At 46.0% G+C, this 27,879-nt stretch overlaps 1 protein-coding gene across 5 annotated transcripts in view; it reads right to left on the bottom strand.

The window, feature by feature from the left end:
* Positions 1-3,434: 3,434 nt before the first annotated feature.
* The window catches only part of FGF18 (fibroblast growth factor 18), a 70,991-nt gene continuing 46,546 nt past the window's right edge, over positions 3,435-27,879 (bottom strand). For all 5 annotated transcript variants that reach the window (XM_030504711.1, XM_030504713.1, XM_030504712.1 and 2 more), the window contains 2 exons: positions 21,346-21,452; positions 3,435-3,790 (listed from right to left, as the gene is read on the bottom strand). In XM_030504711.1, the coding sequence (XP_030360571.1) occupies positions 3,524-3,790; positions 21,346-21,452 (374 nt within the window). In that variant the 3' untranslated portion in view covers positions 3,435-3,523. The remainder of the gene's footprint in view (positions 3,791-21,345; positions 21,453-27,879) is intronic.

The raw sequence follows: 27,879 nt of genomic DNA on the forward strand, positions 1-27,879 counted from the left end.
ACCAGGACACACTGTCTTTTTGGCCAGTGGTGAGCCTCAGGCAGGGCAAGACAATGCTGTAGTGAAGGTTTTGCCTTACTTGGACTAGACACAGAGCACAGCTGAGCTTTGACCACCCATCTTTCACCATCACAAGAACAGCACGGGAGACCCGTGGAAGGTCTCACCAAAGAGCAGTCTGGTTTGGGCAACATGCTCAAAGTATTGACAAAAACTTCCCTGGACCTACAAAATTCCCCTCTTGGGATGGACTCACATTGCAGCATGCCCAACGGCTTCATGACAAACCCAACCACAGCATTATCAGAGCATGCCACTATCTGATCTCAGCTATGAAAACACTGCTACAAATCTATTAGTATTTCTGAAACAGAAGCTACAATGTGCTCTTATTAAATCCAATTAAGTAATGTATTTGTTTTAAAGTGTGCCCACCCAGAGCTCCACACACATTCATTCCACCACTTGCTTCAAGCAATCACCCAGTGTTACACTCCTCGCTCTTGAGATTGTTTCCACAATAGTAATTAAATCCTCATTAACAATTTTCAATTATGAAGTAAATCAAATGTAATAGCCTACACAGGGAGTCTCAGCTCGCATTCAGGGAGCCTGAAGACTTTCAGAAAGGAAGACATGATAAACACCACAGACAAGCTGCTTCTCGAGAGTCTGGAGGTCAGCAGAGGGACCTGTCGACAACCACTTGCAACCCCTGGCCTAACCACCCAGCACAACCCAGGCACAGAAACACCGTGTGCCTGGTGGCCACAAACACAAGGCCCATAACTTGGCACGTGGTGGATTTGTCATGTTCTGGTTAACTTCTTGAACACCTCATCCCCAGAGCACCCTTTTGCCCAGTGTGAAGGTACTCTGAGAGGTAAGAATTCTTCTCATCTTTGCCCCTGCTTTTGTTGCTGTTAATAAAGCCTGAAGATCAGATGTTCCAACAGAAATACTCGATGCAAACCAGCATCAGCCAACAAATCTCTCTAACAGCACCTAACTCAGGTGAGCATCCTATCTCCTCACCACACTGACTTTTCATTTTTTCACCCCACTGCTCTCCAGGAAATACTCTTAAAAACCAACAACACAAGTGCCAGAAGCCCCTACTGCCAGTTGCATGACCCCTAGTTCCCACATGTTGGCCTCCAAAACCCAGTGGGCACTGTGGAAGAGGGAGCAGATCCTCCCTGGTTGCTCATAGAGATCCCTTCTGCCCAGCCTCCTCCAGCATTTACTGCCTCAAATTTTCCCCAATGGCAAACCAACCCTGTCATTCTGACTGTGAAACCATCAGTGCCATGGGCCATGGCGATATTTCAAGAAGAAAAAAGGCATCCATAAATCCTTTCTCGCTCTGGAAATCAACTGGGTTTCTCCTCTTGGAGGTACTAACACAGCAAATCTCCAGCCACTCCCAATCCTCCACCCCCAGCGCTCCTCTGAACTTCCCCCAAATCTCTCCCACATGAATCAATCTGAAGGCAAAGCTGGCCAAGCCTTCCAGCCCCCACCAACCAATTCCACCACTGTGCCATCAGGTCCCGCTTCCGTCCTGGTCTCCGGGTGCACCAGGAAAGCAGCTCCCAGTATATTCACTGGGAGAGGGGCTGCTCAGGTGACCACCCATGCTTACCTGGGGTGAAGACATCACCTGTAAGGCTGCCCAGCTTTTTGCAGAGCACCATGGAGTGACCCTTCTTAGCACTGTTCATTTTTCTCTAGGCTTGCAAGGTTTGGAGATTGGTTCAGATAAGCATCCTCAAGCTTGCATGCTTATCTGCACCATCTCCCAAACAGCTTTGATCTGCAGGATTTGGCTGCAGCTCTCAAAGTTATCTTGAGAAAGCTTGTTCCGGGGAGAGCCGTTCTTCTGATTAACAAGAAAAAGCTTTCTTAGTGGCTTTGAGCATTTTCAGCCCTGGCTGGAATCAGGGAGCGTAGCCATGTCTGCACGCAGAGAGAAGGAAGAAGTTAAGCAAGCTTCTCCTTAAAGCTTCACTTGGGCTCAGTTCTCATTTTCACTAAAATTTGAGCTCAGTTAGTTCATCTTACTTCTTTATCCCCCTTGCTGTTCCACACTGACCGCATGGGTCAGTCTGTAGATACAGGTTCACAACTTGCATTTATGTGTGGCTTTACGTCACATCACCTGCAAAACACCAGGGAGGAAAGCTGGCTGGACCGACCCGGAAAGCAAATTACTGACAGGCTGGGAGAACTACACAGGGAAGGGAGAGGGATTTGTCCCACTGAGGGCAAGGTTTAAAAAATACAATATTGAATTAAACAGCTGAAACAAATAGCCCCTCTCAAAACCTCTGGTGAAGGAAACACAAACCACACGTAAGTACATGTGAATGAAGTCATGTGCTAATTTTCCAGTCTACCTTCTGCTTGGCCAAAGCTTTAGGAAGTATCTGTTGGACTGAAAAGGATCAAATTTAACTCTTGCTCTTGAAAAATGCCAGTGTGGATTTGTGGATTCTCCCGCTCTCAGCCCATCATCACCCATGCAGGATTTCTTCCTTGTGGGAACAACAAGGGAAGAAGACAGCATTAAGAAAAGGAGGAATTACAGAATTAACAGTGAAGATTATAGTGGGGGAGCTACTCCAAACATATCCTGCTGACCTCACATGAAAGATAAATATGCATTAAAAACCCACTACTCAGGGAGGGGAAAGAAGTGTGAACAGCAAAAATATGTACATGTGTTTTAAATAATTTTTTTAATTGTTGAGGCAGTAATACTTGGTTCATGGAACTGCAATATACAGAGAGGTGAAATAAATAGCTTATATATATATAATATATATAATATAGCTGGTTTTAAAATATTCCCTTATCATTGGTGTACTAGGTCATCTTGTAGTCACTTGAATGTAGTTAGCAGCATTCTCCAGAACTGAGCATAATGCAGGATCACAGAGCCGTGACACCTTATGTCATCAGAAAGGTTACAGAAGATCAATGCGTTGAGAACTCCACGGAAACTCACTCACTGCAGCACACACCATCTTGTCTTGGGCCGGCGGGCAGCAGACAATAAATAGATTACTGCAAAAACCGGCACTTTTCGGGGCAGGGTCTCAGTAACTTTGGGAAAGAACTTTGGTTTTCTTTGGTTTTTTATTTCTTTATTTTCTAATAATTACTTTTTTTTGTTTGTTTTTCTTTTCCTCCTCTGGGGATCTGCTTGAAAAGTTGTCCTTTCCAAAAAAAAAAAAAAAAAAAGCAAAATAAGCACCTGTGTGTCATCAACAACAAGAAGTCAATTTAAATAGAGCAGTTCGTTTTGTTTTTCAAGTCACAATAAATCCCTAACAGCTTTTCCCCAGCGTTTGCCATCTAGTCTTTTATTCATTTTTTTTATTTTTATTTTTTTTTTAAACACAATGTACAAAAATAGAGCTTCTTCCTTATTTTTAATGTAAAAATATTCCTCTGGTGCAGTTTTTTTTTTTTTTTCTTTTTCGTGGTTTATTACTGTGACACTATTGTTTGTCTATTTTTAACTGGGGTTGGTGGGTCGTATTCTCTTAGTCCTCTTGGTGACTGTTGTGTACTTGAAAGGTTTCTGTATCTCCACTTGCCCTTTTGGGTACCTCTTCATAAAATGTACATCTTGCTGGTTTTCCCGGGTCTTGGGCCCTTTCCGTGGCCTCCCTTTTTTGGTGAATCCAACATACCAGCCTGAATATTTTGCTGACATCAGTGCCGTGTAGTTGTTTTCTAGGACTTTCTCAATGAAGACACACTCCTTGCTGGTGCCATCAGGCTGAAAAAGTTAAAAAAAAGAGGAAAAAAATTCATTATCCAAATGCAAGCTCAGTGACCAAAACCTGATTTGGCATAAATAAAATCATCACATCTGGACCTTGTTTTGGGTTCAAACATTGTTAATAGGAGCCGTAACAAGCATCAGCTGAAATAAAAATGAATATAAAAGTATGAAAGCATGAGGTCATAATTTCATTTTTTTAAACAGTCCTATCCAAGGAGAGAAAGATGTTTCAAAGACAGTTAAGTTTATCCAGTCCAGCTCCTTCAACTGCAATCAAAGCAAGACATTTAAGCTTTGCTTTTTCCATTAGGAAAGGAGGATGAATTGAACTTGTGCCAGGAAAACATCATACTTCATCAGAAAAAATAAAACAAATCAGAATTTTGTATAGGCCAAACAACAGTGTTTCCCCTTCTACCTTTTTGCTATGTTTTATGAAAAGTCTTATGGGCTTGCATCCGTACTACCCAAACCCCACTAAAATCATTACAAGCCTTAGTTTAAGTCTTCCCAGTGCTTTGAAAACAATCCCCTGGCAGCATCCTGGACATGATACCTGGCAAATGAGCCCCATGTGGAGCTCCAGGCATGAGCCAGCAGGGTGCAGGAGGCGTTGAGATCCCTGACCCCACTCCAGTCCCTGGGACCCTGCAGAGCCCCAAAGCCAGCAGTTATTTCCCAGCCACACTGCACACCCCAGGCTCGGCTCCAACTCACACCCCTGATGCTGATGTTGATGTTGCTACACCAGCAGTGGAAAGGGCTGTTCCCATGCCAGAACGACTCCCCAGATGGGACAGCATCCCACCAGTATCCTGATGGGATTGCAGCTGGAGGACAGCGCGGCAGCAGTGCTCTCAGCCACCAGACCCACCCCACCTCCACTGCCAGAGGGGGTGACCCAAGGGCCTGGTTTTACACTCTCTCTCAGAGTAGGCTTTGGTTTGGAAGGGGGTTTTGTTTCTGGTAGCAGAGGGGACATGGTCCTTCCCCTTTCCCAACCTTTCAATCTCAGCCCAAAATCAGCCGCCTAAAGCTCAAGGAGCTGGCTTAGCAAGCCATGTCTCTAAGTTACTTTCCTTCTTGCAGAGGGAGCTAGGATTAGCACAGTAGTGGAGGCCAAAAGCTCCTGAGCACCAGTGCGGCTCCCCAACCACCCATGCTGCTGGGACTCCTTTCCCAGTGCAGTCACTGGATCAAGATGTTGGCAAATAGGGTTCAGCTCAGCTTAGTGATCTAGACTAACAGACCCAGAAGGGGACTTTGAATGCAGCAGCGCATGGATCTCAGGCTTTACACAGCACACGCAGTGCTGGAGCGAGTTGCAGCATCACACAACAGCATCTTTAAGTCCTTCAGCACAGAGAAAATTCTTTTCACATAATCTTCTGCCACAAAATATGTTTTGCCCTTTAACTGCTGAGATACTGGCGCTGCACCTAGAATGTCACATGTTGTTGTGTACATTTTGTTTTATGTGTCTAAAGATATTACAGAGTAGATACAGGCTCACTTCAGCCCTGGGTGTTTTATGGAACCCAGACAAGGATAAGCACAGTAGGGAGCATCATACAGAACTTTACCTCACGCTCAGCAAAGCCAAAGGAAGGATTTTCATCATAGTACTAGCACAAACCAACTCTCCACTGAAGTCAGATAATGAGTTTTTCAGTACTGCAGGCCTATGCTTGCACCTCTGATCCCCAAACAACCATGTACAAGCTACAAACGGAGCTGTGAGATGGGAACCACCAGGCACAACAACCCAAGCTGGAGTCACCCAGGCAACAACAGAGGAAAAACTTTGCCATCACCAGCCTCCAGGACCCGCCATCCCTCCCTGGCTTAATACTTTTCGCAGAGCTTCAATTCAATCCATGCAACAATATGTGATGTTTACCCTAAAATCATTAATGCACCATCCTGGCCAAAGGGTCTCATTACAACAGGCAGGTCTCATTAAGAGGGCATGGGAGATCACAGCAACTTCTGCATCACACTAATCCAAGGTCCATATTCCCTATATATGCCCCCTGTACAGGGCAAAACCAGCTCTGCCGCAGGACCAGCATTCTTCATCCCTGGCTATGCACAAAGGTCCTAATTTTATCATCTACAACTAGAAGCTCACAAATGCTTTAATGAATGGCAGAACTGGGCAAAGCTCAGTGGTTCCAGTTCCTGGGGGGGTTGTTCTCCAAGCCCTGGTTTGATCAAAGCCACATGAGTGGGGAAGGGGGAAATCAGTCGACACCACAGGGTTCCACCAGGTTTCAATGGGAAGCCATAAAACCAGCCCCAGGTTTCTCAGGGCTCAGCCCACTACAAACCCTTCCCCAGTGAATAGCGAATTCTTAAACAATACCATGGCTGAGTTTCAAATCCACCCAAACCCAGGTGCTGATGAGCCGACCGGATCCGTACCGCAGGGGGAGCAGGTAATTGGAAGGGTTGTTTCCCCCACTCTCGTGGAAAGGTCCTGGATTTGAGCCCTGACCTTGTTGCTAGGAGAATTAAGGCTTTTCTTTTTTTTGTGCAATTTGGGAGGTTTCCGCTTATACTGCAATGTCAGTTTCTCATGGAAAACCAAGACTGGAATGAAAAGAAAACGTGTAGGAGGGGGAAGTTATTCTATTAATAACAAAAAAGTATTTACTTATACCTTCAAATTTGCCGACAGAGCCTAAGATGGAGACAGGAGGTGGAAGAACAACAAGGTGCAACTTCAGGCCAACCTCAGGGCTAATTTGAAGTAAACAAGGTGCATGAGATAAAATAACTTGTTTCTGGAAGAGGAAGAGCTAAATGACTTGATAACATGAAATTACAGTAACATTTACAAGTACCTTGAGATAAATCAGGATAAGGACCTGACTTCCTCAAACAGCGCATTCCTGTATGTGCTAAGACACGTCAGAGGCAGACAAATTATTTTCAAATACTTACAAGATGATTTTACAGCATCTGTTATAATCCCCAATAGAATAAATTGCTCACACATGTTACCTACACCACGGAGAGCTGGACCTCTATTAGGGGGAAAAGGTTTATAAGGGTTTTCAATAATTTTTAAGTGTCACCTTGTTTTCACCAGGCGCCCATCACATAAGGTCTTATCATGCCCCTATTTAAATGACAGCAAAACACTCATTGGGTCTGTCACCCATCCTCTCGCCCCTCCAAAATGGGGAGGATGGAAAAGGGAGACGGCATTGGGTGAGCATCACCCCTTTCCCCAGGAGCTCCCAGTGCAAACGCTGCTGATATGGGGCTGCACCCTCCACTGCAGCATCAGCCGGGAGGTGCTGCCAAGCCACATTTCATACATGCTTAGCTGTCAGGATGCACCTTGCAGAGCACTCGCCCTTCAAAACATGGAGGCTTGTTTTGAACTGATGCTTTAAAATAAAGAAGAGCTCTTAAAAGCCTCGGAGCTGTGCAGGAATCACCTGGCCTGGTGTGATGCCACTGCCACGCGATGAGAAGGACCCACACCCAGCCCTGCATCCCCACCAGACCCACATCATGGTGTCCCACATGTGCTTGGGGGATGAGTTGCTCCCGCATTTCACTCACCACCATCCCACAGGCAGCATCTCCAACCAAGCCCCCTGCTCAGAGCAGGGCAAGAGCCATTGTGGAGGCACAACCGTGCTCCTGTGAAAGGCAAGGCTCTGGTCAGGCCAGCACCTCCTCGTACCTGTGACAAGCCACCCCCAAACTGCCAGTGTTGCCCTCAGGGGCTGCTGCCTGACCCTGTGGCAAGGCCATGCCACCACAGAGATGACACCTTGCAGCTCAATTCTTTGCAAAGATAATTCAGAGCACTTTTTATTTAAGCATGCTCCGGGCAGCCTTGGGAAGATGTGGTAGCTGTTAGCCAGGCTCCTAATAAATGCCGTATAAAATGCCTGAGCTAAATGCCACCTTCCACAGAAACCCCTTGAGCATCACCAAGGTCCATGCAGAGATAAAGGAAAGCACAGACCAGGCAGCATGAAGCACTGGCTCCAACGGAGCATGTCCTCTAAATAATAGCTGGGAACCAGCTCCAAGCACCCTGAGCTTACCAAGGAGCAGCACCGGATTGTTTGTGCAGAGCATTTGGCGGTGGGCTCTCCGGTATTAAACGTGAAACACGTTGAACTGACACTAAAGCAGAATTAAGTGCCAAAGCATTTGCTGCTTCTACAATTACACTCCGGAGTGCTTTGGTGCTCCTGCTCTCCTTTTTATGACCCAACTTGGTCTTATTGTAGTTTGGCTTTCTCGTTTTAAGTTCTCCAAATGGAAAGGATCAAAGGGCTCTTTGTTGTCGTAGCAGGAGCGCTCCTTGGAGCGAGGCATTCCTGCCACTAACAGCTTGCTGCTCAGGGGGAATTCGCGGCTGCCTCTGTGCCACCAGCCTGAGCCAAAGCATTAGCAGGTGCAGCAGCCGCCTCCTCCCCATTAGCCTGCCACACTAAGCCACCTGAGCAGCTTTTTATGGGAAAGGGAGGCCAGGGCAGGTTTTCTCATTTGTGCTTCACAAATCTGTCTCAGTGGGCACCGGCAAATCCAAACTTCACTCGGCTTTTACAGCAACAATAAGCTTGCGCAAGCGGCTCGGGTAACACCGCGGTGCGGGAGAGATGCCTCCAAGACTGAAAGGTTTCTCTGTTTGCAAAGATCAGGGCATGAATTAAGCCCTATAAGCAAGGCTGTGTTAAGCTGTTGTTAGCTAAGCTTATGTTAAAACACTTCCCCCCTCCTCAAACGATGCCGCAATTAGAAGCAATCTGGGTAAAGGCAACTGAATGTGCTGGTGATGTGCTGCAAATAATAACAAACACCAAACCGTATGGAACACAGCTGTGATGACCCGGGAATGCCGGCTGGGCACAGGGCACAGCGAGACTCCACCTTTCAAGTGAGAGGAGGAGTACTCTCCTGTCTAATTATCACCTTTCTGCAAGTTCAACCCCCCCCAGGCTCGAAATCAAATTGTGGAGATACCAGCCCTCCATACAATCGGGACCGCTTCCCTCGGCAAGGAAAGCAAGCCCCCTCTTCCTAAAAACCCCGGAGCACACTTGAGCAAAAGGTTTCCAAGAGCACCTAGGTTTTTTCCAAGGAAAAACCCTGAAAACAGACCCTTTCTGCAACCCTTCCTCCCCCTCCACAGCCGTACAGACAGACCTGGGGGGGGGGGGTCCCGAACAGCGGTACCCTGCCGTGCTGGATCTCACACCACCCCCAGGCGTGAGGTTCACCCACTGAGCTTTGCAATTACTGCAAAGGGCTGCTGAAAATTCCCCTCGCACACTGGCACTGTTACATTCACATGCTGCGTTATACGGAAGAAATCCTGCCCTCTATTCCCTAAATTTCAGCGTGGTGACAGTAGGATTTTTGGGAGATGTGCAGCTCAGCAGTCCCAGTAAACCACTCCTAAAGCATCCCCAGCTGAAGGCCAAGGGCCAGTGCACTCAGCATCACTGGTAAACCCTATAAAGCCCCAGAGCTGTTTCCACAGAGTGTTCCTAGTGATATATGGTTTTCAGGAAGCATATTACTTCTCTGGTTTTGCACAAGCTCAGCTCAAAGTCAGAGAGGCAACGCTCAGAGCCTCCTCCAGACCCACTCCACATGGCCTGGAAAATCCCGAGTTGAAGAAGGTAAGGCAGGAGCCGTGTTAATGTCGCAGCTCTTAGCACTGACACCTCTCCCCCTTCACATGAACACCTTTTAAAGGTAGGTCAGAAAGCATGACAATGAGGTGCGTACAGTAGCTACCAGATCCAGCAATGTTGTGGGAGATGTAACCAGCAAAACTGAGTGCTCTGGCTGCTGGTAAGCTGGACCCAGCCATCCTCATGCACTTTGCAGGCATTATCAGGACAGATCCATCATACGCATCCTTATGCTCAGCATCCTGGATTTATGACAAGGCATCCTGACCACAGAGACACTTCTTGACCCAAATGCACATTCTTGCTGCTAGACAGGACTTTAAATCAGGGAAGCCGCATCTATAACTGCCAAGAGTTACTCAGCTTCATGCGTGCTTCCTCCAGCTCTGTGGCCTCTGAACCTGCACAATCCTCTGAGGAAAATACTTAGGAGTCATGATGGGCAGTTCAATAAAAGTGTCTGCCAGAGCAGTGGAGAGGTTAATTATGTATACAGGACATCTAAGCGCATTCATGAAGCAGGGGAAGTAATACAAAACCCATGCAGAGGAGATTCTCTGAAGAGAGGGCACATCTCCAGTCAGAGGCCCAGTTGCAAAGTGGCATTGCCCAGGTTTGCACCCATGTGCACTGGGGTATATCCCCCCTCTCCTGAAAGCACCCCGAAACAGGCATGGTTATGCATGCATGGGACAGGACTTGCAGGCTTTGCAGAGCCCTGACCCTCTTTGTGCCAGACACAAGCTGCAAGAACCAAGGAAGAAAGATAATGGCTTAAATGTTTTCTTTCCTTCTACCTTTCATTCAAAAATTCCACTTTTCCAACTAATATCTGTTCAGTAACCCTCACACTGCCCTGGAAGAGCATTTGCCACAGGATAAACAGGAGGATGCAGAGTTGAAAGGAGTGTTTGGAGGGAGGAAGCAAGCAAGGCTGAGGTTACTCCAGGACATGCCTCCTAACCTGCTCCTTCCATCAGAGGCACATTTATTGCCAACAGTACATCAGGACAGCACATACCATCATTAGAGCAAACGAGGTTGGCTTCATCTGGAAAGATGTACATTTGCTTAATAGAAATTCCCAGCTGCATCTCAGAGAGCTGCATGTACTTAGTTTTAGTGATGAGAAACGTCAATCACTTTTAAAATGAACTTTATGAAACCAATAGAAAAATGTAGGAAAACTTAATCTGAGTCAAATCTATGGGTTTCTTGCAATAGGAAGCTACTGCTTCAGGAGATCTGAAACCACAGGCAAGTTTCGGACATGACATCTGAGCAGATCTATGGCATCTACTATTACCTGTGCCTACCTGATCCAGTTACATGTATGCTTCTAGGTGCTAAGTATGGTAAGAGCTGGGAAAGCATTTTTACCCATCCATGCCAAGCACAACCTGTGAGTTAAATGCACTGATGGGGTTTGCTGTGCTTCCTTTTCAAGCAGGCATTTCAGCCTCCACCAAGACTTCACAGGCTAGTCCGAACTTTCTGTAGAAGTCAACTAAGAGCAGCAGGATATTTTGTGTAAGCATAAATTCATTATATAGGGACCTATGCCACTATAGGGTTTGGGGTTTTTTTTAATTTGTTTAAAACATCAGGTCTAGATGATGAGTGGAGTAAGAACACGGGACTAGAACAGTTGCTGACCCCAGAGCAGGTCTGGTAAATCCCAGGTTTATACACATTAAAAAAACAGACACACTGACTCTCTAAGTTATCATTTCAAATGAATGCAATTTCATTCAGCTGACATTCTGGTAGTGACACCAGTTTCCCTGGGGCAAGTTTAAATCAGTGGAATTCAGGTCCAAGAAAGGTCACTGGTTGTCTGCAGGATGGCATTAGTTCTGTTCATGTCAAATCATATTACTAAGAAATAAGAGAAATCCATGATCAAATCAAGTGGCATCCATAAAAATGATCATGCAGAATTGTTCCAGCCTGTGAATGACCAGCTTCTATCCATATAAAACAAATGCAAGACTTTCAAGGTTTATCCTTCCTTAGGAAAACTTAGTGTCTTTAAGTACCCAAAAGACAATGTCAGAAAATGTCAAGAACAAAAATTATTTAAGCAAGACCTACTTTTCTTTGATCTTCATTAGCATTGTAATGATCATATCAAATGGGCTATCTTTTGCTGCTCTTGGAGCATAGGTTTTATTCTCTACTTCAAAATTAGCCTCCGTTCTCACTTCATCTCCAAAAACAAATTGAGTCCACCTGAATGTGCATCTCAGCTGTGTCCACTTGAGGAAGACAAGGCAGCATTGCTTTGTTCCTTGTTGCAAGTTAAATATATCAGCATATTTGCAAAGTAATGTTTAGAAGAAACATCACCCTCATCCTAGACATGCTCCAGACCTAGAAAAATTGCAATTGGGAGATAAGATGCTCTGAGGGAAGCAATTAAATTCAACTTGATACTTGTCAGCACAAGATGCATACAGCACACCCTCTCCACCTAAGAAGGTGAGGCATGACCAGGGCTCAGGGATCCCCCAATTTTAATTAACGTTTAACCTTAGGGAACTGAAATATTCCAACATGACACACAGCTGCAGCCACCAAGAAGCACAGGGGACAGGATGTTAGCAGCTTTATGGTGACACTTGCTCCCTGAACACAGAAAGGATTAAATTAAATTATCATGTAGCTTTCAAGAAAGTGGTATTTTTAACCTGGCAGGGGATATACAGCTACCAGCCACAGAATAAGAAGAAGATTTAAGTTGCAAGTTTGGTCTGCAATGTGACAGCGTGGAGATAAAGGGCCAGCACTCACATCCTCAGCTGAGCAACTGTGACTCTCTAGCATAAAACCAATATAATGAAGAAATACATTTTTAAAATAAAAGGACCTTTTGCTTTATTTTAGAGCAAACACTTAAAGCATTGTGGCTGTGCCAAGAAGCTTAAGTTAACTGGAGATGTTAATATACAGCTAAAACATGATTACAATGACCTCTTGACCACATGGACTGGCCCAGGATGTGATGTATTAAGCCCCAGTCCCATCGTGGATGTTCCCACTGCCATCCAAGGAAGCCTTGCTCACAGGATTCACAGCTCATGCTATGCACAGCTCCTCTACCCACAGTTTGGTTAGAGCAAAACCTCCTGTCCTTGCTCAGCCCGAGAGGATCAGCATCCATCCGGGTGCTTAGGAGACTGCAGGAACTGAAGGTAGCACAGAAGGACTTAGCATAGATCTTAAATATTCATATTACTCTTACAAGATGTTAGATGATGTCCAACCAACACTGTCCATGTTCTGCCTGGCAAAACAGCTAAACACAAATCCAACCCCAGCAGCACACTGTGGACATAAATGTGCCTAATAATGTGCTCCATTTATGAAACCCATGACCTAGATCCATCTGACCGTGCAGGTAAAATGAACACACAGCACTAACGACTGGTCAGCAAAGGGAAGACACCGGCAAATGCCTATGTGGTGGCATAAGCCTCTCCATTCAGTGCCACGCATACCACAGTCTTCTGGCTCAGACAGCCTTCAGGGTTTTGGCACTCAAGCTTTTGTGCACACACAGACTCTGTTAAGAATCGATGCAGTTTTAACCATTTGTGAAACAAAGGGGTCTTCTCCATACCAGCACATTTCTTCCATCTCCTCAACCTCTTGTGCCATGTGAGCCCAAGCACTGCCAGTGTTCCCCAGCTACCCCATTCTCTCTGCAAACTCCCCTATCTCTCCTTCCCAAGCCTTGCAGATGCTCAGTGTTTACCAGTATGCACCAAACTGCTCTCCCTCTTCTGCCCACAAAGCTTCCAGAGGACCTCTCCTCTCCCTGCTATCCCACACCACTACAGAACAGCTCAGCTTCTTCCACAAAATTCGTACCCACATTCACATCATTTCCCCCTCTCCTTCCCACCACCTCCAGAGAAACTTCTGTGCAAAACACTACTGTAAACAGACCATCACAACTACAGAACCAGGACAAGGCCCATTGCTCACAGCAAACATTAACGCTGCAAAGGTCCAGTGAGCTCACACAAACTGCTACCACTTCGAAGGAACCACGGTGGCACTGGAGCCCATCCACTCTTGTGCCAAGGCAGCCTCAGTGCAATGAATACTGGAAAGTAGTTTCACTGGGCTCAACCACAAATGGCTTCTTGGGAATCATTACATGGTGTGCCATCCAGAGCAAGGATTCCTGGAAAAGCTGGGTAACGCTCGGGTTCTGACAGCTGCCTCTGCTCAAGGGCAGGAGCTGTTCCAGCAGGGCTGGAACCCAACACAACAGTACCCACCTTAGCTGGTGACACCCCATCCCTGTGCCACTTACAACCTCACCATGGCGGGCAGAGCCACCGCAGCCCCTCAGGGAAGGTGCATGGTGGGCTCTGGCCAGCTCTTAGCACGTTACACTTACCGAGAGGTAACACAATTATTGTGTCCACACACCCTGAGACTGCAGGTTAACAACACCCCTACCATAACATCTACCAACCCCTCCTTGGGGAATTCTTCTGACATTTCCAGCACCGTGAAGATTTGAAACTGCAGTAGATGAACAAGACAACAGAGATTCCACCAGCATCCACCAAAGTTTGGATAGGATGCTTCAGATCACCCAGTAATGGGAAAGGAGCAGCTGTGAGAGGTTGTAGTGTTACCAAAAGCCTCTTAATATTTGGAGAATGGAGGATGGTGATTGCTGATTTTAGCTTCCACTTCTGCTTTTAATTTCATTGAGAATCTCAGCTTCTAAGTTTTCAGAACAATAATTCAGGTTTTGTTTTTCCACTGGTTGCAGGAAAAAGCCTGAGGAGGTGAATGCAGAAGATTCTAATGGCTCAACCGAAAGAAAACTGCTTTTGTCATCTCATTGTTTTTAAGACATTTGCAATCCTGCAGGCCCAGATTCAAGATTCTTTGACATTTGCGGCTGGTTTCAGATCACATCCCTGTTCAAAGTATGACAGTGTCCAAGGCTGCTTGGCTCCAGGTTCCACTGAATCCATTTATTTAGAAGACTTAAAGTAAAACCAACTCACAGAGGAGCAAAAGCCTGGGAAGAGTTCACTTCACAAAAGGACCATTCCCACCCTATATGAAGAACCAGACTGCAGCTAAAAATGAGATCTGAGTGAGATCCAGCAACAGCCATGTCAAGTTTTGCTTCCACATGAGATGCCAAGTCAGAATAGTTTATGGTTGAACATGTCACAGAGACTCCCGCAAAACGCACACTATTAAACTCGACACCCCACTAATTCTGGTCATGTTTTTGTTGCAAATTCAGCATTCAGCCCCAGAAATTGTTAGGTTTTACAAGCCCCTGTCAAGCAACCTGAATACTGTGCAACTCCAGGAAAAATCCTGGATAAGCATCAAACCCCCAGGAAATGCAGAGTTTTGCCCCAAATCCAAGATGTAGTTATGCGGGGTTTTAAATATACAAGCTGAAGAGGGCAAACACCTCATCTACTGCATCAGAGCTTCAAACTGCAAACCTCTGAGTGCCACCTGCACTTGACATGCACCTCCCAACATCTCAGCAGCACATTTGGCTGTCGGGACAGATCCCAGCAAGCACTGGGGCAGGACCAGGGCACACAGCAGGCATGAGGCTTGGAGCTCATCCCTCAGTCTCCTTGTCTCAGGCTAACACAGACCCTTGGCCTTAAGCAAGGCACTGGTTTCCCTCCATCAGTGTTTCAAAGGCAGCTTCTCAAGAAAGCTCAACCTCAGCCTTGACTGAAGTCAACTGATGAAAAATCTGGTCCAGGTACACGGATAAGGCTTTGGAGAACCAACCTGGTGTCTCCTACCCAGGTAAATCCCCTTGACCTACAAAGGGTGGCTCCCATTGAACCACCTGGAGCTCCTGTAACACAACACACTTCTGTAAGGCCAGAGGTATTCTATGCATGGGCCATAGCGATCGCCTTCACTCTTTGATGTTGTCAGAGGTTTTTTAGCCAACTTTCCTGACTAAACACACATATGCTTCAAGAAAAACCGTATTTTAAAGCTGTAACGTAAACAACCCCAAATTATTACTATCCCCTAAAGGCTACTGCTGGCAGGCATCAGTGATAAAGCTCTGCCAGAGCAGTCTGGCATCTAGCAACAATTTGTTTGTTGTCCTGCAAAAATACAGAGAGCCTTGCCATATGGTATTAGCAACTTTCTGGTAACATTAAGAAATATATTGGCTTGGAAAGCAGTTATCGCACAAGAAAAAAAAAATCTTACATCTGAGAGGCAGGTCTCTGCTGTAAGTGCTGTCAGCATGGTGCTGGTCAGAGGTGGCCAGCAGAGCCATGCCACTTTCAGCCCTTGGCACAGCCATGCTTTGACTGGCACATCTTTTCTTCATGGGCTGGACCGTGCTTGACGGCACAAGCTCAGCTTGTCTGTGCTTTGCGAGTGCCCCGAGGGCTTCAGCGCTACAGACGTGGCATCAGCAAAGCTGTCCCCAGAAAGCACCCCAGATACCTGACATTGATCTGAAACAATATGCAGCCACCCTGACTGACCGGGAGGTTCCTACCTTTCAGCTTTTTCCCACTGTTCACGTTAAGCACAGAGAATGGAGGAATAAAACTAAACTCATTAAAAAGCTTTTTTCAAAAATAATGCACATATATGATGCTTTTTCAAAAATAATGTGTAAATAATGATTTTTTGAGTGTGTGTAGGTCAGGTCACTGAGGATTTATGAAAGAAAACCAAAAGAGAGATGCTGAAAGTCAGCATGCGGATTTGGTGGGAAATCACCCATTTTATAGTATTGTGCGCTCTCAGGTCTGAATTCGTAGAAAGAGCTGAACTGAGGTAATGAACTGGGACTTCTTGGGATACAACTTTACTGCTCTCACCTTCTGTAGAGCCGGCAGGGATGATAGCTGTGACAGACCCCATCCTGTCTATCACTTTTTTAACTCTGCCCCTATTTCTGGAATATTCTTCTTAGCCACATCCTATCTCAGAAGCACTCGCCCCATTTACAGTGGTGTGGGAGTTTCCTACAGGCTCACAGCATCAAGATTACAGCCCTACTACATGGAGCAGCATTACATAGGAGCACAGCACACAACTGACAGTCATCACGCTCTCCCAACCCCACCTGCATGCTGAGTCTCTTCCACCCCAAGGAGATGGCTCCAGCACCCACTAGCTGCATCTCCTTCCTAGAAGAGCTCAAGGAGTGACTTAATGCACTGACAGAGCTATTCTCAAAATGAAACCAACAGGAACCATATTGCTGCTGGATCTGGAAAACACATAATTCACCTAATGCCATGGAAGAACATTAGTGGGATTGTTTGGAGCATCTTTGGAAGAAACTTCTGGTTTCAAGATGTGCTTAGCTCTTTTCCCATTCTTCTCAAACCTTCTGGATTCCTTCCAGTCATTACTTGCATTCCCTGCTTCTATACCTTGCTCTCAAAACTGATGTCTCCCTTGCCACAGTCTGCAATAAGCAGCCTCTCCTCTCACTTGGCAGCTTTGGAGGAAGCCAAGGTCCATTCTCCTCTGCCCCTTGGCCAGTCCAGAAAAACAGGACTATTCTCTCCTCTCCCTTTATAGTATCCTAGTGTCGACCATGCTGTGTGATCCCACTGGTGGCTGGTAGAGAACCATGAGAATTTACTGGCGATGGTGCCTGGGATTAGGAGATACTCTAATCACCATATCCTAGCCACCAGCCCCAGCAGTGGGAAGGGGAGGAGTTTTTGTCACCCTGTAATGGTGACGATGGATCCATTTAAGCTTCAGAGATATCTCTGACCAATTGCAAATGCTCTCCTGACCAGAGAGCTGGGACAGGGGAGGGAAGGGAAATCTCTGCAGCGTCCTGAAGCTCTGGAGAGCACGGATTTGCTGTAAGGACAGACACAGCAAGAACAGTTAGAGGTGGCCAAGCTCATTAGCAGCCACCTGCTCACACCCCGGGCTGCTATTCCTTGCTCCAGAGACTTCAAAGACTTACCCTTGACAGCCTTCTACAAACACAAAGTCCCCACTTTATTCACATCCTTATCTCAATGCATGAGATAAGAGAAGCTGAGGCAGAGAAAAAACACATGACTCCCCAGGAGAACCACAGCTGGAAACTCACAGCTCCTCCAAAGAGACCATTAGCTCCACTTCTCCCCTAACACTGAATTACTGCAAATAGTCAGAGTTCTTGTGTTCTAGGTGACCAGTCACGTTGTGCCTTCTCACAAGTGGACAAGTCACATTGCTCCTCTCCTTGGAAGAGGAGCTGAACTTCTCAGAGTCCCCTTCTACCCATGTCTGTAAGAAGCCCAAGATAAATAAACAGGAATAATAATTTTAAAGGTTTTTAAGAAAAGCACCTAGCATTTCTGTTCTGAGTTTTCATATTTTAATCTCTCTCCTTGTAATATAATTCCACAATAAAGCCTAGAGAAGAGAAGTCTCTGGGGAGACCTTAGACCAGCCTTTCAGTACTTAAAGGGGGCTTCTAAGAAAGATGGAGGCAAACCTTTTAGCAGGACCTATTGTGATAGGACAAGAGGTGATGGTTATAAACTAAAAGAGGGTAGAGTTTAAACTAAAAGAGGTAGATATAAGGAAGAAATTTTTTACAATGAGGGTGGTGAAACACTGGCACAGGTTGCCCAGAATGGTGGTAGATGCCACATCCCTGGAAACATTCAAGCCCAACTTGAACAGGGCTTTGAGCAACCTCATCTAGTGGAAGGTGTCCCTGCTCATTGCAGAGGGGTTGAACTACATCATATTTAAAGGTCTCTTCCAACCCAAACTATTCTATGATGCTATGATAAAATTCACTGGTCCACAAAAAAATTCAGCAAAATCAGAAAACTCAGGACCTACAATTTCTACATAAAGGCACCAAAAACACACAGGCAAAAAAAAAAAAAAAAAAAAAAAAAATTTAACAACAAGAAAGCATATATATGGTCAGAAGAAAAAAACCAGAAAGTGAAATGTTTCTTGGGCCTTCTTCAACATAACACCAAGAATCAACGAAAAAACATAATCCCATTTGTTTTCTCCTGGTGCTGATCACGTTTAACAGAAAAGTCACTCCCTGTACAACACTTGCCCTGTCTCCAGTTTTCATAAGCAGCACGTAGAGCATCAGTGACCTTGCAGTTGCATGCTGTGACAATAAACAAAGTTAGAAACCTTATTTGCGTTAGAAACCCCCAACAACTCCGAGCCCTTTGGCCAACGTTGGCCATGAACGTACATGCAGTAACAACCAAGCAAGGGAGAAAACACCAGGTTTGGGGGTCCTGAGAAAGCTCCATCAGATGGTTTCTGCTCAGAAATGCTGCCATGGGTGCAATTTCTGATAAATGAATGAAAAGACACAAGGCTGCTCTTCTCAACCCTGTTGGTTAGTCTGTTTGCCTGCAAAACAACAAGCTCTGAGGTGGGGAGCAAGCCCCATCTCTGGAGCTCTTGCATTCATCACCAGCTCCAGCTGAGAACTACAACCTGCTCTGGCCTGTAATACCCTTTGTAGGTGATTATGGGAAACAAAAAGGACGAAATTCAAAGCAGGTTTTCAACTGGGGGGGGATCCAAAACTGCTGACTGAGGAGGAGAACAAAGCCAGATGGCATATGCTGGTATTGTTAGGGATTGTGCAGTGTAAGGCAATAGGAAACGAGCAGAGAAAAAGACCCGGGTTGGTCCCATGGCTCCTCTCTTGCCAAATGAACATACCGGGGTGACTGTGAAACAAGCAGTTTATGGGTCTCATTCCCTTCCACCCCCAGACTGAACTTATATATTTGTATAAGCCCAGGCATAACTTGTATCTAACGTTTTCCTTGGGGTTTACTAGATGTTTAGAGCATTCAAGCTAAAAAGCATTCCCTCAAACTCTTGCCACAAAAAGAGCTGAAACTATGATACTAATTAAAACCACACTCCTTGGTATCAAGAAGCCATGCTATTATTTTCTCTTTTTGCTCATGAGAAGCTGCTAATATGGGCAACGCGTCTGGAACATTTTCCTTCCAAACACCATGCTGCATACCCCCTCCCGCTCAGGTCGGCTGGTTTGTGAACTTGTCAGCAGTCTGGGGCGGGAAGGCTTATACTGACAAGAATAGATTTATTTATTTTTTTAATAACCACCCATTTGCCAGGTTAACCTTATGAAAAGCACATCAAGGGAAAAAAAACCACAGCAGCTTGATGCTGCACAAAAGGTGACAAGCTAAAGAACTGTCCTGCCTTGCTGCCCAGTGGGCCCAATCAAGGGATGAATCTTGCCAAAATATACTATATGTCTTGAAAAACAGCCTCTGACTTTGCCAGGATGCTCGTGGACACTCGGATTAGACCAGGAAAGCATGTGGATTGCACTGTGCACCACTGCTGATCCATCCTGGGCTAAGGTCAACTGAAGAAAAAGGTAAGATTCCATGCTCATTTTACCCTGTCTAGTTTGAATGCTTCTAAGGTCTCCACTACTGTGGTATCAGCACCTCATCAACATTAACAAAATTATCCTTATAATGTTTCGGGGAAAAACTCTATTATCACATTTAAAGGATGGAAAATTAAGGCACAAAAAGAAATAAAAACCAAAGGCAAGGTTTGTGTTCAGTGCAATCTTTAAAAGCACCCACGTGTGTCCTGAGAGGGCTAAATCCGGTTAAAAACCAAATTTCCTTGTCCAAGATCAAACAACTGTATCTCATCCAGAGACTAATTGCACCACAGAAGTGCAGAAAGCAGAGAGAACCAACTGCTTCAGTCCAGCCCTCCCAGAGCACCAATTCCCAAGTCACCATCAGTTTGGAGCAGCATCCTGGATGCTGCCTGCTTCACCAAGCAGCTCTGCAGTGGGCAGGCAGGCTGTCTCAGCCAGCGGCTGCTGTGAGAGATCCGGCCTTAGGAGCATCCACACCACACACAGGAAAAACACACATGGCAGGAGGGACCCTCGGGAAGGCACTTGTCCCGCAGGTGTCACTCTTGGGACCGCAGAAGTAAATGTTGTTTCATTGGAGCAATCTGATTTCCGTTAGGGAGTGTGGCTTTCACTGCATTGACTCAAAACAAAACTCAGCTTCCCTTTTTAACAGCCGCAGAGATGCCAGATTTTAATTCCTGGTGGTGTAAAGTGCAGGCAGTGGAGGAGAGTGGCTTTTGAGATATTTTATTTTACATTTACTTTCTGGTGATAGGTTAGCTTTGAGCAAGCTTCTGCCTGGTTAGCAAGCTCCTTGGTTTGCCAACAATACAGAACTGCCTAAGTTACAAAACCAAGTTAATACATAAGAAAATATGACTTCAGCAAAGGAGTTAAGCTAGATGGGTGAATAGCTGTAATTTGTTACATGCTTCCATTGTGCAGGGATCCAAAGTAATAAAATATTCCTGTAATGCTAGAACTGTGAGGCCCAGCCACAGCGTGATGTTTGGATTCCAGTATGAGCCCTGCCACAGCATCCCCTGGCACACCACTGGAAGGAGCCTTATATGCCTACCTCCCTGGTGCTAACCTCCCCACACAGCCCTCTGCTTGCCCTTTTCTTTTGAATTCTCCTCCAAAAAAGATCAAGTAATGAAGTTATCGTGGAGGCAGCCACAATGGTGGGATGCCAAGATGACATCTCACGTGAACATAACAGTAAAGCACAAACCCATCCATATCCAAAGCATCATCAGGGAATCCCAGGGCTGGCTGCAGAGCTTGATGTTATAGAGGGGGGCTGGGGAAGGGCATGGGCTGCCTCCCAAACCCCACATCCCTTCCATCCTGCTTTTCATTTGAGGCTGACAGGCGAAGCTCGAACACATTATTACAGCCTTGAGGAGGCTGCTAAAGGTAACACTCATGTTACAAATGGATTAATAGGAAACACTTACCTTCCCCACTAGCTTGCCTTTCCTGTTCATGCAAAGGTAGAAGTCTGTCTCCTTCCCTTTGATCCGGACTTGACTGCCAAAAGTGTCTGTTTCCACTAGAAGCTGGGCTTGTAAAGGAAGAAGAGAAAAAAAAGCATTTACCTATGTGGTCCTATTAAGTCAGAGCGTGCAAAGCTCATCAGCACATTGTCCCACTACCTCCACCTGAACCACACCATGCTGGGATGCTCTGCAAGGGACCAATCCAAGGAACTACCCAGGGCTGTGCTCCAGGCTTGGGCAGAGGTGCAGATCCAGCATATCTCCACTGACCCGTGTGTGGATGGTCGAGGTTCAATGCCAGTTTAGCAGAGTATGCGCATACACGTGTGTGCTCCATCTATTCACACCAACCCCACCTCCACATCAGCAATACAAAGCCCAATGCTAACATTCTCTTCACACTACAGGAGGGTTTTCAGAGGGTAAAAAAATGGATTTTATTCTCATAAAGAAAAAAGATTAGCATGACAAGAATAAAAATCCTTTCCCCACAGCCAGCAGCCCTCAAACACTGCACAGAAGTGGTTCAGCCACACACTTATGGTGCAAAACATCACAGTGATCTCCTGAAGATCACCACAACAGCTAGCAGGGGACAAATTTGGTGCTGCTTGTTCTGTCTGATGAACACCTGCCCTGCAGACATCCTCTGTGTGTCTAGTTACGTTCCCCGGAGGTCATCAATTGCTTTCTGGCAGTCCAGGTCCATGACTCCTTCTCTAGCTAGGAGAAATATGGCCAATCTCGTAGTCCCTCCGCATGCTTATTGAGGCCAGAGCCGGTTTGCAGCATTGGCAGGAGCCATGGTAGAGGACAGATCTCTGCTGCATCTTCATAAACCACCTGCCCTGACACAACTGTATTTGCAGAGGTGCCAAGCTGCCACCCAGATGTGTATGTACCATGCCATCATCATCTCAAAAACCTAGACACAGCCAAATTCAGCGTTTTATTCCATTTCTGATCTAAACATAAATTCCAGTCATGCTCAAGGTTCAGATTCCAGGAATTTCCCTGGAGAGAAAGGAACGGGCAGACTGGACATTTTGGTTCAGATGCACCTCTGATATGGAGGGGGAGAAAGGAGACATGGTCGAAACACAATGCAAGAATGTGTAAGTGTCAGCAAGTGCAAATCCACGGTCCTGCTCTGGAAATACTCATGCTTGTAAGACCTGAGCTGTACCATAGAAACACGGCCTTTGCCAAACTCTGGAGAATGTTTGATCTGTGCTGCAAAAAGTCACATTCTTTTTGGCAATCATATTTCAAACTTTAAAACCCTCTAAGAGCAAATATGTTCACTGTAAGGATTTACCATAGGGATAGAAATAGGAGTTTGTTTCATTTAAACACATTAATATTTTTCCCACTTGTAAAGTCAGCTTTTGGCTTCTGCAGCAGTGCAAATATCACAAACCTTTAACTCACAAGGGCCCTAAACAGAGTTTTCCCTTTGCAGCTCAGTCATATATGCAAGTTCAGGGTTTTCCAGTTACTAGCTGCTTACATTTATTTAGATATATTTGTTAAACCTGTTATCACAGGGGATATATTTAAAGAATAATTTATTTCTGACAGCAAGTGGGATAACGCCTGTATTACGGCAGAATATTACTTGCAATCAAGCATAAATATGGAAATTTATCTAAGTCTTTCAGAATTGTGCCATGTTTTTGGGGTGTCTGTGATGAAAAGCAGCTTGCAAGTGACAACTGGGTGCTGCAGGCTTTTCTCTCCACACCTGCCAAGGTGGAATTGAACCAGCAAGCACTTAAGTGAGGAAGAGCCATCTGAACCAGAAATATCCCATCATTTTAAGGATATCAAATGAGCCAAGCCAGGATGGGGAGGGATGGCACAGGGTCAAAGGCAGGTCTTCAAGGGGAGGCTGGCCAATATTGGTATATAACTTGGTGAATGTCCACTACTCCAAGAAGTCCTGTGAGGCTGCTCAGATGCAACACAGCATTAATAGACAAGGGAAAAGCCAAAGGCATAGAATCCTAGAATGATTTGGGTTGGAAGGGACCTCAAAGATCGTCTAACTCCAAACCCCTGCCACAGGCAGGGACAACTTCCACTAGACCAGGTTGCTCAAAGCTCCTGTGTCCAACCTGGCCTTGACAATCTTTAAAGAGGTGACTGTGAAAGGTCTTCCCCACATGCAAGCAAAGGACTAATGGTCAACCTTAGAGGGGGAGAGCAGCAGCCTGCACACAGAGGAAGAGGTTCCAAAGATTGGCCCAAGAACCACAGCCACCACCCACAGCACCAAGGAGTCACCCACAGACCTACAGCGTTGAACCCAGCAAGACAGCAAATGGACTCAGGGCCACCCACCAAAGCGATCAAGTGAGGGCTCCACAGCTCGCACAAGCAAGAACAGGACACGGCAAGTTCCCCACTAGACTGCAAGGCATTCCCCATCCATTCCAGTCTCAGTGCTGTGACCAAAGCTGCCGAGAATAGTGCTGCACGTTAGATACAGGTTGTGGCCAGCCAAAGCAGGAGCTAACATTGATAAAACGCTCCAACGTGAGAGCCTTGAGCTGTGATGGACAGTTGGTACCCTGCATCTCTCCAAGGCAGGTCCCCACGGCAGCCTGCACTCAGACGGATAAACCCCCTCGCTCTGCAACCAGTGTGAGTAATATCCAAGCTGATTTTAATTTGAAAAATATCACCTTAAAAAGATGCCGGTTCCCTGCTGTGAAAATTAAAACCATCTGGATGGAGTAATTTCAAATAATTAATCTAGGTCTCCTTTGGCACCGCTACTAATTAAAATATGATACCTTCCTCCCCCTTTTTTTTTAAATAAAGAATTTAAATAAAGTTTAAAGAGCTAATAAAAATAATGTCATAATTTAAAACTAAATGGAAGTCACCTTTCCTGCGAGCTGCAGAGGTTATGCCGGTGCTGAGATCTCTCCTGGGCTAATGCCACAGCACGGACTGAACAGCAGTGGATGGGCCAGCATCCAGTGTGATGCCCACCCCAGTAAATACATCCCCCAGCACCCTGAAAGGGGCTTGTGAGCCCCAGGGATCATCCTGCACCCAACGCCTAGGAATTGGGAGCAGAGGAAGGAGGTTCAGCTGACACTCCCCGCTGTGACCCTGGTTGCCAAACTACAGGCTAAGGGCACCCATAGGTACCCACTTCTGAAAAATCTGAGTCTTAAGATGCTGGGAATGTGTTCCTATTTCTAGGGATCCTTGACCTCCTTTCCTACAAGATAGATCAGTGTGGCTTTAGGGTTCGGTTCATAACCCAGTTGACTTCCAGCCTAAGGCACCTCTTGCAGCTGATTTCTCCTTTTTACAACAGGCCTCTCCCTAAATGCTCTCAGAAACCGGACCTCAGACAACACGTTTAGTCAGATAAAAACAGCAGGGATGAACCCCAGCCCTGAACGCTGCCACAGGAGTTCCTGGGGAATGGAGGCTGGTCCAGCAGAAGGAGCTGCTGAGGTCTCCCACCCCACTCACACATGGTAAGAAAAAAGCTCAGTCACCACCAAAAGGAGTTAAGTTCACATAAACTTGGCTTGATGTCTGGTCTTTACAATATTCTACAGCCACAACAAAAGCATTAGGGAAAATCAAAGGGAATTTCCATTGAGAGCTCAGGTAAAATAGGTCCCACCAAGCCAGAGCAGTGTCCCCACAGCAGTCTGCTGCTCTAGACACCTGACTCCCAGCTCCATTAGTCCCTGGATACACCATAGAAAGATTACAATCTTTGTTTTCAAAAGCCCTCGCTCCAGCCTTCAGATCAGGTATTATTGTTTAAATTCTTTGACAGCTAGATATTCTGATATATTTTCCAAGGGGGGAAAGAAAGAGCAAAAGAGAAAAGATGTCTTTAGAGGGTGAGATCTTCTGCTACATGCTTTTGCCTTATTGGCCCATTTAACCTAAACCTTCCTGAAAACTCCCACTGGAGAAGACTGGAATTCCTCACAAGTCTAGGTGAAAAGGATTACATATATATGTTGAAAAGCTATCTTCCAGCTAAGAAAACATGAAGTCAGGGAGATATATGAAGGTGGCAGAAAATATGCCAAATTATCTTTCAAATATATCCTGGGAGTGGGAGGACGGGAGCCAGAAAAGCACAGGGAAAGAAAAGAGAAAGAGGACACCTAAGAAGTGTAAGGTTTACATGTACTTATCACAAAATCCTCAGCACCAGCTAGTTTCAGATAAATAAGAGATAAAGGGGAAAACAAGGAAGGTGCAGAAGGACTGGATACTTTGAGTCTATCCACCATTCATTTTTTTTTACTTCTTTTGCAGGTAAAAATCCCACAAAATGAACCACAGAGAGAAAGAAATTGCAGCCGCTTATGCTGCCCACTGGCATCTTGAAGCAGGCCAGAGATAACAGATTTCCTGAGGAAAGGGTGTTTAGGGGAGACCAAGATTTTGTTGCTTTTGTGCACTTTTTGTCTGATGCAATTACAAAGTTGGGGAAGCCACTCTCAGCACTTAAAACCATTTCCAATTAATGAAGAGAAAGGACGTACAGATATGCTGGGACCACAGTGCCTGTGATGGAAAGAGGCTTTCAAGTTTAGTTACTGTGGTGCTATGAACCCAGACAAGCACATTTCCATAGCTCACAGCATATATTGCATCTGATGGGAGAGTAAAATTTACTCTCTGGTAAGACTAAATCTTCCAGTGTAAACCCCAGCATGGCCAAGGGCGCTTAAAATAGTTGAAACCTGTTCAAACACAGCCTACCCCCTACCAAAACCATGTGAGTCCTTACATGATCACAACATAGGAGAGAATGACCCTGTCTCCACTTCCTATTCATGATGTAATGACAAGGGAATAACGCCAAAATTAGGTAAAGTCTGGAGAGTCTAATAAAGCCCACAGGCTATGAATGAGTGAGGGAATGTAGGCTGCATCCTCCAGTTCTGTTTGCACGCTTGTATATTCCTCCAAACGGTATCATTTTAGACAGTTATAACCCATACAACCCAACTGCCTTCTCAATTATTCAGGTGCAAATCAGGAGTAACCACCAAAATCAATAAGGCTGGTGCGCAGGAGGGCAGAGCTCTGACCCACATACCACTGAAATTAGCTCATCGAGTCTGTCTTCAGCGAGCATAGGATATGTATGTCAAATTATTAAAAGGGATGGTCAAGAGGAGGAGTAAGAGTAAGAGCAGCTCCAAGATCCAGGCTCCAGGTATTTACTTTTTAAAGGCACCACTTTGCACAAGCAAGGGAGCAACCAGGTGCTGGCGCAGGGGGACAGCACAGGGAGCAGCACACCAAGCCTTACCACTGAGTGCTGTTTCCCTAAATGAGATTTTCTATTAAAAATCGTATCTTTTGCTCAGTCAGCTGATGCTGCGAGGGAAAAGGCATCACTTAGAGTGCATGAGCTCCTCAGAGCATCAACACTTCAATATACACCAAGTGTCAAGTCCCATGGTACTTCTTGCCAGATTTTGGGTTGGGAAGGGGAACAGGACTGAGGGCTCTGCGTGAACAAAGGAATGACTGCAAAGACAACCTGCCACCCATGTAACAGTCTTAGTAGCTCTCAGGAACCAGACAGGTTAAATATTTGCATGGGAGACATCAGAAGAAAATCTATAATGCAGCAAAGACCTCAAAGGCACTTACACTGCAGCAACCTGATCCTGCAAATACTTTCACACAAAGGACTTCACACACATCGGAAGTCTCTTGAGTGCTGATAAAGACCCCTACTTGGCTTCAGGGTCCCGCCTCTGCCACCGGCTGCATGGTTGGACATGCTGGGAACACAGCTTTGGACACAGAGTCATAAGCTCCCTCCCTCCTCAGCCCTGTGCAGGGCTGTCTCCTTGCCCTGACTACTTGCAATCACCCCATGGAGCACATACATTGATGTGGTGGAGAAAAGTGCGGGATCACAGCAGTTTTAACAGAGAAACAAGGGCTAACGTTCTCCTCTGAGGAACACCCTTCTCTGGGTTTCACCTCTGCACTACCTGATAAGAGCTTCAGTCTCTGGGAGGTGCTTTCAGGCTCTCCCATCTGCAAACCACCATCTAACACCAAGAAGGCATCCTGTTCCATTTCCAGGATGCTGAGCTATCCCCACAGCACTCACTGGGCACGTCTACATGACATGAGACCAAGACATGCCAAAATGTCCATACTGGTGCCAAGCATGCCAGCCTGAGCACCCAGCCCAGGACAGATGTGCAAGCATGACATGCTGCCGCATAAAATATCACTTGCACACTAGTGAAACCTCTGCTATTTAAATGTGCCGCACTGTTGCACCCTGAGGGGAAGGACTTGGGGTTTTGGTTGATGAGAAGCTCCCCATGACCCAGCTTCAGTGTGTGCTTGAGCCCAGAACCCCGCCGTGTGCTGGGCTGCACCCCCAGAGCGTGAGCAGCAGGTCAAGGGAGGGGATTCTGCCCCTCTGCTGCGCTCTGGGGAGACCCCCCCTGCAGTCCTGATCCA

The sequence above is a fragment of the Strigops habroptila genome, chromosome 12, assembly GCF_004027225.2.
Source record: "Strigops habroptila isolate Jane chromosome 12, bStrHab1.2.pri, whole genome shotgun sequence".
Lineage (NCBI taxonomy): Eukaryota > Metazoa > Chordata > Aves > Psittaciformes > Psittacidae > Strigops > Strigops habroptila.